We start from the raw sequence: 16839 nt of genomic DNA on the forward strand, positions 1-16839 counted from the left end.
GAGGGAGCGATCTTTGGATATTGGGCAAACAAAACCAAAACAAAGGGGGGGGGGGGCAGGAAATCTCCATGCACCTGGCGTCTGATAGCTGACCAGATCTGCAGAGAATAAAAGCGAACAAAACAACACAAGCTGGCAAGCACGCAGGCAGTCTGAGGTACTCCGGGACAAAAGACGCCACTTCTCTGCAGAAAGATCACAGGGACTGCAAACAGGTACAAACACAGAGTCACTACACATCTGTCCTCAGCACTCCTCTGGTTCACTTCCTCCCACATGCCAGGTTGGTGGTTTTTAAAGATCCGTGCGGATTTTTAACACTGTATGAGAATAAGTCTATTTCCATATAGAACTGATAAAAATGAGGACTAGACGCTAACGTGGCATCTCTCCGGCTACACCTCCCTTTTCTTCCAGTGTGCCCATCAGGGAGAATTTAGTAACATTTCTTTCACACACCTCTATTTAGAGGTCTGAATTAGGCTGCAATAGAGAAGTGGAAGTATTACACTGAGCTGGGGATAAAGATAACCCTCCGATGTGCTCCGGACCGATTTCCTTTCCACTCTGGGGGCCCACTGCAGTTTGCAATCAAGGAAATTGAAGAGCCGGGAGGGGCAGATTGGCCCCACAGAGATCCCACGCCATAGAGAAGCGGCTTAAGTGAAGGGACAGTGACGTGCCGCACAGAAAGCACCTGGGTGTTCCACCGGAGTCTGATTCCGAAAGGAAGGCGAAGGTTTCTGAGCGCTCCCCAGACGCAACACACCGATTTGAAGATTCTCAGGCCTCACAGGGCCATGGTGATCATCTGGGCTGACAGGCAGAGCACACGACAGAGCCCTACCCCAGAATCGTACCCGAAGCAGAGCTTTTAGAAAACCAGCCAGCCTTGATTTAAAAGTGATCCGTGATGGGGAAGCCAGCCACCCCTTCGGTGAGCTGTTCCAGTGGCAATCGCTCTCACACTGAAAACGTACTTCTTACGTCCCATCTGGCTTCAGTGCCCTGCCACTGGCTCCCTTAGACCTTTCTCTGTGCGACGGAAGAACCCCTTGGCCAATGTTTGCTTCCCATGTCGGTACTTACCGACTGTAAGTCTGCTCCTACCAGCCCTTTGTCAAGCAAAGCAGACTCCGCTCCTGGAGACTAGCGCTGCAAGAGGTCTTGTGGCTTTTCTCTGACCTGTCTCCAATGTATCAACATCCTCCGTGAATTGTGGACACTAGAACGGGACACTGGATTCCAGCAGCAGCCACACCAGTGCCAAATACAGAGGGAAAAGAAGCTCTTGGCTCTTTGTGCCGTAGTGTTGGTACCTTGCTGGTTGCTATGCTGGGGCTGTGGGTGACCCCCACTGGCTGCTGCCTGCAGCACGGCCCAGCAGGACAGGGGATGAGTCACTAGGCCAGGGTGTCTCAACCTGTCCGACCAGCTACCCCCCCAGGGAGAGAAACAAAGGAAGGGGGAATGCAGCCCCTGGCTGGGGGGCAGGGCTGGAAGAGAGTTAGTTTCTGTCTGGGAGCATGGAGGAGACAGCCTAGGGAAAGGGGCTGGGATTTAAGGGCCCAGTCTCCCCCATCTCAAGGGGGGCTGAGGCATCCTAGGCCTGCCCTGGAACCAGATTACATCCTGGAGAAGCAATAAACACTCTCTCTTCTACTGGCTGGTGGAGTCTGTCCGTGCCACTACGGGGGTGCAGGAGACGGGAAAACCCCGACGCGCCGTCACACTCTTACTGAAGACTCCCCAGTTTTGGCCACAGCATCACACATGGAGCTCATAAAGTGGCCAGACTAGGTCAGACCAAAGGTCCATTCAGCCCAGTGTCCTGTCTGCGAACAGTGGCCAATGCCAGGTGTCCCAGAGGGAGAGAACACAACAGGGAATCACATGGTCCATCCAGTCTCCCATCTCCAGGCAAACGGAGGCTGGGGACACCATTCCTACCCATCCTAGTTAAGAGCCGTTAATGGACCTAACCCCCATGAATCTAGCTAGCTCTTTTTTGATCCCTGTTAAATTCCTGGTCTTCACCACCTCCTCTGGCATGTGTGACGTAGTGGGGGAACCTGGCTGGTTTCTATGCTGCTGGCTCTGGGGTAACCCCCACTGCTGCCGTGGGTACCACGACCCAGCGAAACAGGATGAGTCACTATGCAAAGGGATCTCTCAACCGGTATGGCCAGACACCCCCCATGGAGAGGAACAAAGGAAGGGGAATGCTGCCCTGGCTGGGGGGCAGGGCTGGAAGAGGGTTAGTTAGTTGCTGTCTGGGAGCATGGAGGAGACAGCCTAGGGAAAGGGGCTGGAGTTTAGGGGCCCAGTCTCCCCCATCTCAAGGGGGCCTGAGGCATCCTAGCCCAGCTCTGTGACCAGATTACATCTGTGCTGTGCTGTATCCTGGAGAGGCAATAAACTTCCTCAATTCCACCGGCTGGTGCAGTCTGTTTGTGCCATTTCGGGGTGCAGGAGACGGGGGATCCCCAACGCGCCGTCACAGCATGTTCAACAGGTTCTCTACCACAACACCAAAAACTTGCTCAGCCACGGCTTCCCAAGATAAAATCCCCCCCCCCCGGTGGAAGTCTAGCCTACATGCTTTGTCCCTAGAGGTACACGCTGCCATTTAGCCATCTGAAAACAGGCACTGATTGCCTGTGCCCAGCTTGCCATACGGTTCAGATTGCTCTGTGCCAGCAACCCGCCTTCCCCCTTAGCTGAGCGCTTGGACAGCTGCCCAAGAAATTCACATGCCACCCAGCTGATTAACAGAGCACCCACAGCGGGCAGCGTGAGTTTCTATTGGTGGTGCACATCCGCCCGTGCATATGCCAAAATTTACTCCACCCATGGACGGAAAAAATTAGTAGGCACATTGTCTGTGACCTGCTTCTTTTCATTCTTTAGCACTCCCTCAATGTTTGTGTTGTCTACAAGCTATCAGCATAGGGCCAAGAACGGATCCTTACAGAACCCTGCTGGAGACATCTGCTCAAAGCAATTCCCTGTTGAGTTACATTTTTGAGATTCATCAAGTTAGCCTGCTTTTAATCCGTTTAACGTGCGCTGTCAATTTGATCTCTTTCTAGTTTTTCTAATCAAGAGGTCATGCAATACCCAGTCAAATGCATTACAGACGTCTATGACGTAACACTATTACCTTCGTCAACAAACTTGTAATTTAATCAACGAGATATCAAGTTAGTTTGATGGGACCTCGCTTCCATAAACTCACACTGACTGGCATTAGTTATAGGCTGCTTTTTAATTCTTATTTAATCAAATCCTTCATCTTGCCCAGGGTGGATGTCAAACTGACTGCCTGTAGACCACAGGTGATCAGGTTTACCTTTTTAAACTATTGGCCCAACATTAGGTTTCTTTCAGTCCTCCGGCAGTTCCAAGGTTTATTTTAAATCAACATTAATGATCCAGCAAGCTCTTCAGCCAGCTCTTTTAAAACTCTTGGGTGCAAGAGGTTTTTGAACATACTGAAATGTCTAATTGTAACCGCTGATGTTTAACATCCTCCAAGGAGACTAGTGGAATGGGAAGAGCATCATCACTACCATACGACGAGACTGCATCAGCTGGTTTTTTCCTCAAGATACAGAAGAGAAATATTGCCTTTTCTGCATTACTGTTGGTGATTCTATCATTACTTCTAGTAACAGATCCGTACAACTATAAGGATTCTTTTTGTTCTGAATATACTTTAAAATCTTATTGTTCTTAATTCTGCTGGCCATGGATTTCTCCTCGTCTCCCTTTGCTTCCCTTATTAAATTTCTACAATTCCTAGCTTCTGATTTATACTCACCAATTTTCCCTTTCTTCCATTTGCATAGGTACACCCCACACAGAGTTTTGGAAAGTGCCTTCACATTACCTCTAAATCAGGTAATTTTTAAACCAGTATGGCCTTCCTGGATTGTGGCTTTTGGGACATCTCGTAAAGTGTTCTTAAAGAATTCCCACTTATTCATATTTTTCAGATTAATTTCTTTCTTTCTCCCAGCTGATTTGGCTCATAATTGTTTTAAGCCTTGTGAAACTGGTCCTTTTAAAGCAACAAAAATGATTAGGGGGCTGGAGCACATGACTTACAAAGAGAGGCTAAGGAATTTGGGTTTATTTAGTCTGCAGAAGAGAAGAGTGAGGGGGGATTTGATAGCAGCCTTCAACTACCTGACGTGGGGGGTTCCAGAGAGGATGGAGCGAGGCTGTTCTCAGTGGGGGCAGATGGCAGAACATGGAGCAGTGGTCTAAAGTTGCAGTGGGGGAGGTCTAGGTTGAATACTAGGAAGAACTATTTCCCTGAGGATGGGATGGGTTCCCTAGGGAGGGGGTGGAATCTCCATCCCTAGAGGTTTTAAGTCTCAGCTTGACAAAGCCCTGGCTGGGATGACTGAGTTGGGGTTGGTCCTGCCTAGGGCAGGGGGCTGGACACGATGACTCCTTTCTTAGCCCTGTAAGTCTATGAAAGCAGCAAGCATGCGTGCATGTAGCTAGGTAAAGAACTAGTTTGGACTTGGTGACTGACTTGTGACAACTCCCCGTGTTCCAAAATGTCGAGACTGCTGCCCATTGGAATAATGGTATATCTGATTTATTGATAGTTGGTGAACGTCCATATAACTAAAGTATATGCTCTATATTCACTTAGGCATTTTCCCCTCTATCTTACACTAGATCCAAGATTTTTGGTGGTCTCAGAAAACACCACTCTGCAACACCAATTATGTAGTGTACTCTGATTGGCTTTGATGCAAAAACACTGGCACAGCCAGGCCCCTGGGCACGGGGCAGTCCAGAGACAGAAATGGGGTCTCCTGCAGTAATCTACTCCACATGGACAGAGGAGCTTGCACTTTCCAGAAGCACATGGTGAGGGGGACACTCTTTGTAGAGTCCCCTTAGGAAACAGGAGCTGTCTCCTCTGGGTCACCAGGAATTCAACAGCGTCCGGCCGGCCGCCCACCAAAATGTTGCATTGAGCACTTCAGCACGAGAACCATTCTGGTGGCATCCAGACTCCTTGTCCCTCACACAGGACCCAGTTTCCCGTCTCAGACATTTTCTCTTGTTTGGGGAGCAGGGGGGTTAGTCCGGGAGCAGGGATTTTCTCAAACACACCCTGCTGCGTCTGTTCTCCGCCTGCCTCCCTCGGGCCCTGCTCATGTCAAGCCTTGAAGGAAACAGGATTTCCAGACTCTGCTGTTTGCTCAACGCCTGTTCCTCCCTCCCAACGCAAGCTCATTCAGTCGCCGGCGCTGTCACCAGGGCACGCTTCGTTCCCAAGCTGTCTCGGGCCATTCATAAAACGACACTCCCTGAACGCAGAGGCGGGAGCCCAGGGCTCCGGAACGGAGGGCGGGCAAACGGAAAGGAATCCACAGACACCTTGCAGGAGTCCTCGGGCTACATGACAACGGCCGCAGGCTCGCAAACAAGATGGAGGCCCCACCCCGGGAAGGCCGAAGAGTCCTGAACAAGGCCGTGTCCCCATCATGGCCTCACACCCCACCCGGTCTCCTCCGCCTCCAGCTGTGCTAGTCTCCTTCCACCCTGACTTTTTGGGGGGGCTGAGCATGAGAGGTGAGCTCAGCGCTTGCTCAGCCCTGGCGCTGATCTCTGAGGGGGGAGGAACAAGGTTTCTCCACCTCGCAGTCCTGCCCCCCCGACCTGACACGCCAGCCAGAGAGCCAGGAAAAACCAGGGAGGCCAGTGGGCGAGGGCCTATCCCCCCGGGAGCCCGCCTCAGACGATGAGGGGCACAGGGGTGACTGCTGGAGTCTGAGAAGTGGGCTGGGAGCGGGGGGGGAGATCCAAATGCCGAGGGCTCAGCTGGAGATGGCAGAGAGCTGCAGGCCCAAGGAGCCATGGTCTCTGCTAGGGACATAACCAGCTAACCAGTGGCCCGGTGCGATGCAATGGGCCTGGCTCGGCTGGAGCAGCCGCCACCCACGGTGGGCTCAGCCCGGCCTGGTCAGACCAGCCTGCAGTGCAGTGGGCCCAGCTGGGCTAGGGCGGCCCCCCTGCCCTGCGGGATCTCAGTGAAATGGGATTTTACCCCCTAGTCTCTGCTCTAACGTAGCCCCTTGGAGCGGCCCTGCCAGCACAGGAGACAGGAGCCCCGTGCGTCCAGCCAGCAGGGAACTGACCCTGTCTAGGGAAACCCAGCTGGCTCAGAGCTGGCAGAAGGGCTCCCAAACAGGACATCTGGGCAGGAGCCAGCCAGAAGGGCCAAGGTCTAGGCGGTGGCTGTAGACGGAACGCTGGGGGCAAGAAGGAAATGGGCCGTGTCTGGAGAAGGAGGTGGGGGACACAGCTTAGAGAGTTCAAGGCCCAGGAGAAAATCCCAGAACAGGGAAGCAGGGTGGTTGGAAGCAAAAGGGGAAGCACAGGGAGGTGGACGGGATCAGATCAAGGACCCTGGGTCTGTGACAAGCCTCAGTCTAAGACCCCGTCTTCACATGCCGCACGAGAGATTGATCATCTGGCGTTTGATTTAGCGGGTCTCGTTAAGGCCTGCTAAATCACATGCTGAGAGCAGCTCTCCTAGCCGAGCTCAGCTTAAGGCAAGCAGACTTCAGCTACACGTTTTACATGGCTAGAGTCGCGTACCTTAACCCAACCTTCCGGGTCTAGTGTAAACTTAGCCTCAGAGACCAGCCCGAAGGAGGAGAGTGTGAAACAGGGCGGCAGGCGGTGGCTCGTACTACGGCTGTGAAAGTGGAGCTGTTCACACGGTTAACCGATGCGCCAGGGCTCATTGGTTACCGTGCAGTTACACGCAGACCTCCCTCTCCCGTGCTGCTGCCTCTGGCTCAGAGGCAGCAGTACAGGAGGGGCGGGGGGAATAAATGAGAACTCCCCCCGCCCATGTAACCGCTGCAGTTACATGTTTACTTTCATAACTGCATTTGAACCTCCTAGCTGGCACCAGCTCCCGTCACTTCTCCACAGAGGCTGGGGAGGTGGCGGACGAGGTGCGGGGAGGGGAAGAGGCTAGGGTGGAGGTGCAGGACTCGCTGAGTAACGGAGCTGGTTCCAGGGGGTGGCTGCTCTGGAGAAAAGGGAACAAGCGGACAGACAGGACCTGAGCGAGGACCCTGCCGTTTCTCCAGCGTGCTCTGCCGCGGGCGGGCTGGAAGCAGCAGCCATGCCAGGACTGCAGGGGGCTGGGGAGGAAGTCCCGGTGGCCCAGGATGAGAGAGGCCGACACCCTGCCCCCCACCGCAGCCCGTAACCCAGGCCTTGGGAACACTAAACTGTTGCTGGTGTCTGCCTAGTGGGCCCGTGAGAAGCCAGGTGGAGAAGCAGCAGCGCAGCCATGCGCAGCAGGTCCCTCAACCTAGTCTGACCGAGGTAAACAGGGGGAGGGCAGGCGGCACCGGCTCCTGTTTTCTCCCGCATTGCTACGTCTCCGAGGCAGCAAGGCGGGGAGCGAGTTGCTGATGCTCCAGTCGACTACTCGCTAACATCCCTACTTCGTACATGGGCATTTCTCACGTGAGCAAGCCTTGCGCGTCTGCAAACTTCACTGCAGCGAGGATGCAACTGTCTGGAGCTCTCTCCAGCAAGACACCCCCCCAAACAGCAAACTTACAGCCACAGGGGCATGCTATTCGGACTGTCTGATAGTAGTGCCAACAACCACTGTGCTTGGAGCTGTACACACCCAAACCACAAGACAGTCCCCTCCCTAAGCAGCATCAGGATGAATTAACAGGACAGATAGGTGGGAGGGAAGAAGACTGTTAGCCTAGTGTACATCTAGGGAGGCATACGGACTAGAGAGAAACAGAGATCAATCTCTATCAAACGCATTGCATCAGTGCACACCGCTAGAACATGCCAGAGAAATTCCTTTAAAGAAGGAATCAAGTTCCTTCAAAATTACAGATGCCAATTTTTGCTGGCTTGGGCAAAGACGCTCTGTAATGTTAGTTTTTAACCGTGACTAAATATAGGTGCTTTATGTAGAGGGCGGGTGCCCCCAATTCCCCCCCCAACCTATGGGGAACACGGCTACTCCAGAGCTACCATAGCACAACAACACTGCCTGCATAGACACATAAAGAGAACTAGCGTATGCCACCCATCAGGGCACCAAAGCCGGGTGCTTTGCAGAGAGGGTCTCTAAGACAATTACACTGGACTTGGTTTTGAAATCAACAAAGTGATCGATGGGAGACAGGAGCTAAGGAGGCCTGGGTGGAGCTTTCCTGGGTCTCTAGTCTGTATTTTGCCTCTAGATGAGATCAGCATACGGTTATGTATAAAATTTCCACTTTCCAGCAACTCTGGAAGTGACTTCACGCACTCAAACCAGCTGCTCTTCTTAATTTAGGGTGGGTGTTCGCCGCAGTCTCAAACAAACCAACCGCTATTGACTTGAGAAAGGTAAGTGGTTTTCTTCTCATGGTCTCTGACGGCAAAGTGTCGGGGAGATGGATGGAAACACAACAAATGCTTGTACTCTCAGATTTGCTTCAACTCTCATACCTCAACAGCAACACAAAAGGGAGGGGGAGGGGGACCGGCTAATGGAGAAGTGTCGGGTGAAAAAAATGTCACCGCTACCAGATCTTTGCACCGACTTGAAGAAAAACTCTGGGCAAGTTGGGAAGCTTGTCTCTTTTCCCAGCGGAAGCTGATTCAATAAAATCTATGTTCTCGTCCACCTTGGCTCTGTGTTGCCACTACAGACAATTCACTTTGTTCACACATCAGAGGTTTTTCAGCCCCGGAAACTCCAAGAAAGGCATCTGGAAAAAGCTGCATGTTGCTGTTAAGGAATCCGAATACTCTACTGTTCCAAGCAGACCCCATTCCTGAAGAGGACGGGATAACACCTCCATTCACACACGTCAGAGCCCTTTCAAGACGTAGCCTTCTACGTGTTGGGGGTAGGAAGAAAGGAGGAACACATGCATACAACGGATGAACCTTCAATATGTATAGACACAGATTTCTGAGACACATCCTGGAGACTGTTTACTTTTTGCTTTAAACAAGCCGCGAGAGAAATCTCCTTTTTGAAAACAAACGCTAGATTTCAGAGATTCGGCAGGTGCATTTACAAATCGGTGCGGACGGGTTTTGCAGCAAACTGACAAAATATAACGACTGGTATGGTTTACGCAGAGGTCTGCTCTCCCCTCAATAAACGTGTGTACCTGACGCTCAGAGAAGTTAAACACACGGTAAAAGAAGAACAGCTGCCTTTACACACTGACATGGAGGCTTGCAACTTAATTCCACTCTAGAAATTTAGACTTCAGCAGCATGTGGAATGCTTATAAAAAAGGGAACGTCTTGTCATCAAGAAATAAACCTCAACAGCTAAGCATCACCTTAAGGTGCAATCTGAAGTGAAAAAAAACCAACCAGCCCCTCTTGGAAAAGTAGGCTTCACTCGTTAAAAATGGATTAGTCCTCCGGATGAAGTGGCATTTACTACAGGCAAGGAAGGGTCTGCAGCAAACAAACTCAAGTTATTTCCCTCTATTTGGGCTCGGCAGTCGGCTCCCCCAGCAACGACCCCCTCCCGTGGGTATAATGTGTGGAAAAACCAAACTGAAGTTCCCAATCAGAAAGACGGAAAACTAAAACCTTCAAAATAATGCTGAAAGAACATTGCAATTTGGCTGCCCAAAATAGAACCCATTCATGCCACCAAATGCAAATTATAAGTTTGCAAAAGTAACCAGTGGAATGATAAAGGAAGAGAGCTGTTTAAAAAGTGTTTTAATGACAATGAACTTTGGAGGGGGATAAATATTTTCCATGCCGGGTCCCACGACATGTCATTCTGTTTTGCTAAATTAATATTCAGCCCATGCAGCGATTCACATTTTGAAAACACAGTTGCATTGCCAGCTAATGCCAAGTCTCTACACTGCGGTGGGATAGGCAAGTTTTAGTTTTTAAAAGCATGCAATGTCATCACTCTTCAATAAACCAGTGACCACAGGTCTAACTGGGATTAAATCATGGCTGGTTAAGATGATCTGAAAGATACTCAGGTAGCATGTACTGGAGACACACTGGTTTGAGACTCAATTCACGCAGCACCTGCAAGATCCACTCCATGTCCAAGGGAAACCTTTAATTACTTTTTTGTAACAGTCTTGGTTACATTTTGTAAAACTAAATGACTTTGATCCATTCTGCTCCTTGCTAGAATTGCAGGAGCACAGCTGACATTTAAATCTTTGACTAGTATCTGGAAAAAAAAAAAGTGGCAGAAATGAGCTTTGGACAAAGCCAAACTTTCATAGATTAGCAAAGTCCTGGGTCTTTCCTTGCATCACAGACAGAATGACCTGGGTGCACACGGGCAAGGAGGCGGCAAATGGGAGAAACTAAAGATGCAAAGTGTCAGTCGTGTCTCGATCCAGGGTGAGGTTCTTAGAGAAAGCACTAACTGGATCGTTTTGCACGAAGATCATTTCGGTCACAAATAGGTGTGTTCAGAATGGTCAAAACAATCAGTGGATGGCGAGTGAATATGACCGGACGAAAACATTTAGCAAGCACTGACATGTCAAGACTCTGCCCCGCTGTCCTTTTTTTTTTTTTTTTTTTTAAAAGAAAATACATATTGTTTTACTTCTAACAATTGCCATCAAAATGAATCATGAAAATTACACACAAAGCTCAGACCAGAGTTTCTAACCACTTGGGGAAGTTGTGAACATTCTGCTTCAGACTGGAATGGTGAATCACACGGAAAACAAACAGTTTGAAGTTTCAAAAAATAATAATAATAATAAAAAAAAAATCTACCCCTGAAAAGGGACATTTTTCTTGGTCCAAACTGCGTGTTGATTATTTGCTTCAACAACAAGAGCAAATGCTCGGGCATACGTAAACCATTTGTAGTGTCTTCCATTTCTGACTTTGTCTGAATGCTTTGTCAGTGCTCCTTTTCCTCTTAAAAAGAAGAGCAAACTCTTCCCTGGAGGAACCCCGCTCGACAGACACACACTGGTTTTCAGCCTTGAATTTTCTACATTTGATAGTTAAAAAGGAGCTAAGAATTCCTTCTGGAAATGGAGAAAGGTCTCCCCCCTCCCTTTCACATCAGATTCACAAGTCCATTTTGACAGTTGCTGCTTGCCCCATCTCTTGAACAACTGCTCCATAACCACAGGCAACACTAAAAGAGGACCAGGACACGCCATGGACAAAGGCGGCTTTTAAATGAAGACAAGTTTCATAAAAGTGGAGCAGATTTCTATATTATTAGAAACAGGGTCTTCTTAAAAAAAAGAATGCAATGCTTTGATTCAATAGCAAAAATCTAGCTCTATCTGCGTCAGGCATTTGTATTTGTTGAAAGTAAATCAGAAAATTGATATACTACTGGAGTTTTGCCATTAAATATGAAAGTAAAATATGTAGTAAATGTTCTATTAAATTAGATGAGAAGACTTCTCTAACTAGCTCACCTACTGCAGGGTTTTAGAGGATACTAAGGTTGTGCATTCTCATTTTTAAAACTGATACTGAAATAATAAAAAAAAGGACTTTTCAAATGAAGAAACTGCACATTTAAAGCATTGTGAACATTACATTGAGTTATTAAAACTAATTGGTTTTATTTCTGCCAAATACACAGTACATGAAAGTTAGCAATAACAGGTTTGTTTGGTCCATATGCTGCAATTCTAATATTTATTGCTATTAGATTTGTATTCAGAATCTGCAATTAAGAATCAAGGTTTTTAATGTATAATACATCTGCAGAAAATATATAACTTCAGGACTTTTTTTAAAACACAGTAAAGCTTCTCATTCAACAAATTCTTGAAACAATGTGATTTTAAGCAAATGAAACATTCTCTGTTACCAGAGAATTTAAAGTTTACATGACAAAAAGTGGGGTGTTTTTTTTAAGTTACTTTGTCCTTACACAATGTAGTACATACAAACCAAAAACAACTGAGTTACTGTTTTCCTTAACATTCTTATGAGAGACAAAAATCATTTGCAGTAGAGAGATCACAATTGCTGATTTTTAACTCATGAAAGACAAATTCATACACTCTCCTGCACTACTTCATGCTATTTGTCACCACCCCCAGCTCTGTAATTTCCAACCCTTCTACATTACCATAGGAAGATGTATAAAAAGTAGCTAACCTACCTGACTAGTTTACACTATTTCTTAGCTACATAAAGACATAATCAGGAGACAGAGGGGGAGGTTCATTTTTGTTTGTGTTTTTGAAAAGCTAATTTCCTCAAACCTTTTCAGGAATTATTTGAACTAAATACAGCAGTGAGACTAAAATTTACTATTTACACATCAAAAGAGATTTCGGACACATGTCAGTACAGTAACAGGAATAACAGAAGTTTCCCCTTTTTGTTAAATCCAAATGCTACTCTCTAGGTCCAAACAGATCACAACATAAAAAGCATCAAATAAAACCATAAAACACAAACTCCAATCAAAAGATTTTGAAATAATAAATGCAACTGACTTGGGAAAAGGCTAGCATTTAGGAGAGGTTCTCTGCAGTTTTATTCAATAGTTTTACATTCACAGAGCATCAGGGCTGCAGGACAGTAACAACTTGTGTGGAACATGGAAAGTTCTCAGCTCCTTCACAGCTAACTCAGACAAAACTCCCTACAAAGTTAACAACAAATTTGCCAGAACAAGGGGTGTTTGACAAGGCTCTGTGCACGCATGTTAAGGGTATCCAAATACTGGTGCCAGTGAAATCAAATGGGAGTTTTGCCTCACTGCACAAATTCTACTTTTTACAAATGTTAGCATCATGTGTGGGTTTTCTACAAAGAAAAACTAAAAGGTAATCCTGCGTAATCCTTTATTCCACGATAAAACCCAGGACAAAAGACACTGAACATTTTGTGCTAACTAATATTAGGTAAAAGACATCTTTATATTAATTGTGTATCTAAAAACAAAGCAAGAGCTTTTTCAGAAATATACAAAAACAAAAAAAAGACACACTCAAATCCAAACATTGGAGCTCAATCCTCTGAGGAAACCAAATCACTAACTCTCAGGGACAGCTGAACAGAGAGCAGAAAAAGGCAGAAGAAATATTCGATTCTCTCTCTCAATGTTCAGTCATTTTATTTTTTTGGCAGAGAGCACCAAACTTTTACTATGCCTGCAGGTAAACAAAAATTCGCCGTTCACATCTTTCTATGCATGTAATGTACGTGACAGACCTGGAAGTTAATATATCCCCAGAGAACTGTCCTTCTAACTAACTGGGCTGCAGTTTGGATATTCTTAAAGAAGTCCTGAGAGCACAAGACGACGGAGAAAAAGTTACAGCTAAGATTTGGCTGCTTTGAAATATTAGAGAGTTCTTTTCTCCCCCTCCCCCAGGTAAAACGCTGCATGTTCATTGTATAAGAAGCCAGAACACCATCACATCATTCACCTCTGTACATGAGCAACAACCAACAATATCAGACACCTTGCCAGAGAGCCATTTCTCACCACGCTGCCTCAGTTAATTTTTCCAGGTACTGTATTTTAGAATTAATACTTGACAATCAAATACACTGAAAATACCCAGCGTGAAGGTGAAGCAGCCGCAGCAAACTAACACGTTCAAGCACCACCTTTGCATACAATTTGTAGAGTCAGCCTGTGCCTCTCTGAATTTCCACTCCATACATTTTGCAGAAGCACATTTTCAAAGCATGCTGTGGATCTCTATCACAAAGTCGAGACTTTGTTTTTTAAGTTACACATTCTACACGCCTGGTTAAAAGATTGATTTCAAAGACCTTCCAATCAGCAACAGAAATACATCTCGTTTGAATTATTCTAAAAACACGGAAGGAGGAACTTCAGTTTGTCGGAAGCAAAAGCCTGAATTATTTTTCATTTGCCAAGAGCTCGACAAAGCTGGCTTGTAATGCAAGCCCCAGTTAGAATCACTGTGTTCCTCTTGAGGCAACCAAACCATTTTCAGTGTGAAGTTTGGGTTAAAGTTTTCCCTTCTGCCAACTGCTGAGGTATAAGAGCAGGAACAAAACGGCCAAGTTGCACATTAAAAGATGTCCTGCCCCGTGCACTCTGAGCTTTGCAAAGTTCCCATCTTGCCGCACGTCAAATAAAATGCACCAGATAATACAGCAAAACCACATAAGATTCTGTGTTGATCATCAACCTGATTAGCAGTCCTGCTTAGGGCAAACTGGAACCTCTCTAAAAACACCTTTCCCCTTAAAATAAACACTTCAACTCTATCATCCCTTCCCAGGAGGAAGGGAGGCCTCTCCGAAAAGTCACTCCTGCCTCTCTAGGCCACTGAATACCCATCACCGAGTATTTTATTTCCATTTTATTTCTCAAGGTACAAAAATGCCCGCCGCAGTGTTGGAAGTTTCGAACAAGAGGGCAGAAGATCTTGCAGGTTTATAAAAGTTGGCGTTAAACGGCTGCCCTAGGGAAGTGTTACAAGTTGCTCACAGGACAGTAACGATAACAAAGGAGACAGGACACTGGATTTCTCGGGGTCAAGGACGTCACGCTCAGAACCGAAATGACGAGCGCACAAAGCTTCTGGAGCATGCGGCACCCGGGAGTGACAACAGTCACCTTGGGAAGAAGAAAAGGCCCTAGGGGCACAGCAGAACCAAAACCAACCCTGGGACAGTGTCAGCCCCAAGAGGAACCCCCTGTGGCCACACAGGCGGGCAGACCGCTCCGCACCCATCTCAGTGACTCGCCTCAGTCTCTATGCTCCCCAGAAAGTTGTCTCCATAGGGGTCCCACCCCAGGACAAACATTTCCCAGAGTCGGCGGCCAGGCCCCAAAAGGGGCTTTTCCCCACCTCGCCATGCAGCTGCCAGCCCTGCGAGATACCCAGCCACGTCCCCACAGGCCCGTGTCCCCCTCAGCAGGGGGAAGCGAAGCCAAGGCGCCCGAACTGGAGCTGGGGGCTCGGGATGAGCCGGGCGCTCCTGACAACTGCCTGGCCACAGGAAGCCTTCCCCGAGCCTGTGACCGCCGTGCGCTCTAAGGGAGGGTGGGGGAGGCTTTGCGCCGTTGGTAAACAAGTGCCCGGGCCGGAGAGGGGTCCCGCTGCCGAGCCGCGTGGGGAGGGACGCGCTGCCCAGCCCAGCCGGCAGGCAGCGAGGCAGAATGAAAGTAAAAACGCAGCGCTGGCCCGCTCCCTCGGCCCCTCGCCCGCCGGGCCAGCCCCGCGTTCCCACGGGCCGGGGCGCGCCGAGGGGTTACCTGAGCTTCTTGGGCACCGAGTAATCCACCTCCAGGACCTTGCCGTGCAGCTCCGCTTTGCCTTGAAAACACAAGCGCGGCCGGGGCTCAGCGGGGCCGGCGTCTCCCCCGCGGGGCGGGCGGCCCCGAGCGCGTGGGGAGCCCCGGGCAGGGGAACCCGCCCGCCCGGGCCCCCGGGCAGCAGCGGCCCCCGAGGGAGCGGCTGGGACGCGGGGCCCGCGGGCTGGGGCAGCCATGCCGGGCGCCTGCCGCCCACTCCGCCACCCGGAGCGAGCAGGACTTCGCGGGGCTGCGCCGGCGGAGCGGCCGGGCGATCTCCCCGCAGCGCAGCCCCACAGGCCTCGCTTCCTGCTCCCCGCCGGCCTCTCCTCTTCCCCCGCCCGGCCCGGGGCGCCGGCTCGGCAGGGGCGGCCCCGCGGGGCGGCCCGCGGCTCCTCTGCGCGCGGGGCTGCGCTGGCCTGGCGCTGCCGTGTGGCTCCGACTCCCTGGATGGGCTGCCGCTCGCTCGGGGCCCCCCGGCCGCCGCTCGGCCGCTCTTTGCTCCGCGCCCCCGGCGAGTTGGGGCCGGGCACCTCGTAAAAAGGTGCCCGAGGGCGGGCGGGTGGCGAGGGGGCGGCCGGCGGGCGGGCCCGGGGCCCCGGCTCCTCGCAATAAAATCGGAGAAAAAAATCAGGGAAAAATCGCCGGGCTGGAGGGAGGCGAGGGAGCGGGGCGGGCGCGGCGCGTCCCGCAGGGCCAGGCGAGGGGGGCGCGGGGGCGGCGGGCGGGGGGCGCGGCAGGGGACCCCGAGGGGCTGGGGAGGGCAGCGCGGGGGGGTCGAGCGGGTCCCTGCGGGGGGTGGCGGAGGGGGGCCGGGCGCCCCGTTGGGTCCCGGGGGCGCTCCGGGGAGGGGCGCGGGGCCGGGGCCAGCGGGGTCCCGGGGCCCCGCGCGGCTGGGGGGCGCGGGGCCGGGCCGGGCGCGGGGGCGCGGCGCGGGGGCGCGGGGCGCGGCGGGTCCCCTGCCCTCGGGGCGGCCCGGCGCTTACCCGAGAGGGTCTCGATGGCCCGGATGGCCCAGGTCTGGTCCGGGTAATCCACGAAGGCGTAGCCGGACTTGAGCAGCACCGGGCCGGCCAGGGGCAGCTTCCTGTCCCCGAAGAGCTGCCGGAGCTCGTCGGCGGTGGCGGCGGGGCTCAGGTTCCCGATGTAGAGCTTGTTCATCCTCCGCCGCTTCGCGGGGAGCCCGCGGCCCCAGCTGCCCGCCGCCGGCACAGACCCGGGCACCGCGCTGCGCCACCCGCCCGCCCGCCGGAGCCTGCAACAGCGCCCCGCAGCCGGGCAGCGGGCGGAGCCGAGCCGAGCCCAGCCCGCGTGTGCCGCCTCCCCCCGCCCTCCCCGGGGACACCGCGCCGGCTCCGCCCGCCGGGACCCAGCGCCATGTGCGGGGCTCGCCGCGCCCCGGGGCGGGGGGGAGGCGAGCGGGGCCGGGCGCGGGGGCCCCTCGGGGCGCGGGGGCGCTGGGCACCGCCTGCCGCCTCGGGGCCGCTGCGGAGCCGGGCGGGGGCCGGGGCAGGCAGCCGCGCCCCTGGGGGACGAAGGGTCGGGCC

The 16839-nt window shown here is 51.3% G+C and overlaps 1 protein-coding gene across 3 annotated transcripts in view; it reads right to left on the bottom strand.

Moving 5' to 3' along the window:
* Nucleotides 1-16632, bottom strand: part of IGF2BP2 (insulin like growth factor 2 mRNA binding protein 2) — a 75472-nt gene extending 58840 nt beyond the window's left edge. The window contains exons 1-2 of one of the 3 annotated variants that reach the window (XM_089780902.1): nucleotides 16279-16632; nucleotides 15254-15314 (exon numbers count right to left, since the gene is read on the bottom strand). In XM_089780902.1, the coding sequence (XP_089637028.1) occupies nucleotides 15254-15314; nucleotides 16279-16453 (236 nt within the window). In that variant the 5' untranslated portion in view covers nucleotides 16454-16632. The remainder of the gene's footprint in view (nucleotides 1-15253; nucleotides 15315-16278) is intronic. The other 2 variants (XM_089780903.1, XM_075937340.2) reach the window with 2 other exon arrangements.
* Nucleotides 16633-16839: the final 207 nt, after the last annotated feature.

Source organism: Pelodiscus sinensis, chromosome 10 (assembly GCF_052426305.1).
Source record: "Pelodiscus sinensis isolate ZL-2025 chromosome 10, ASM5242630v1, whole genome shotgun sequence".
Taxonomy (NCBI): domain Eukaryota; kingdom Metazoa; phylum Chordata; order Testudines; family Trionychidae; genus Pelodiscus; species Pelodiscus sinensis.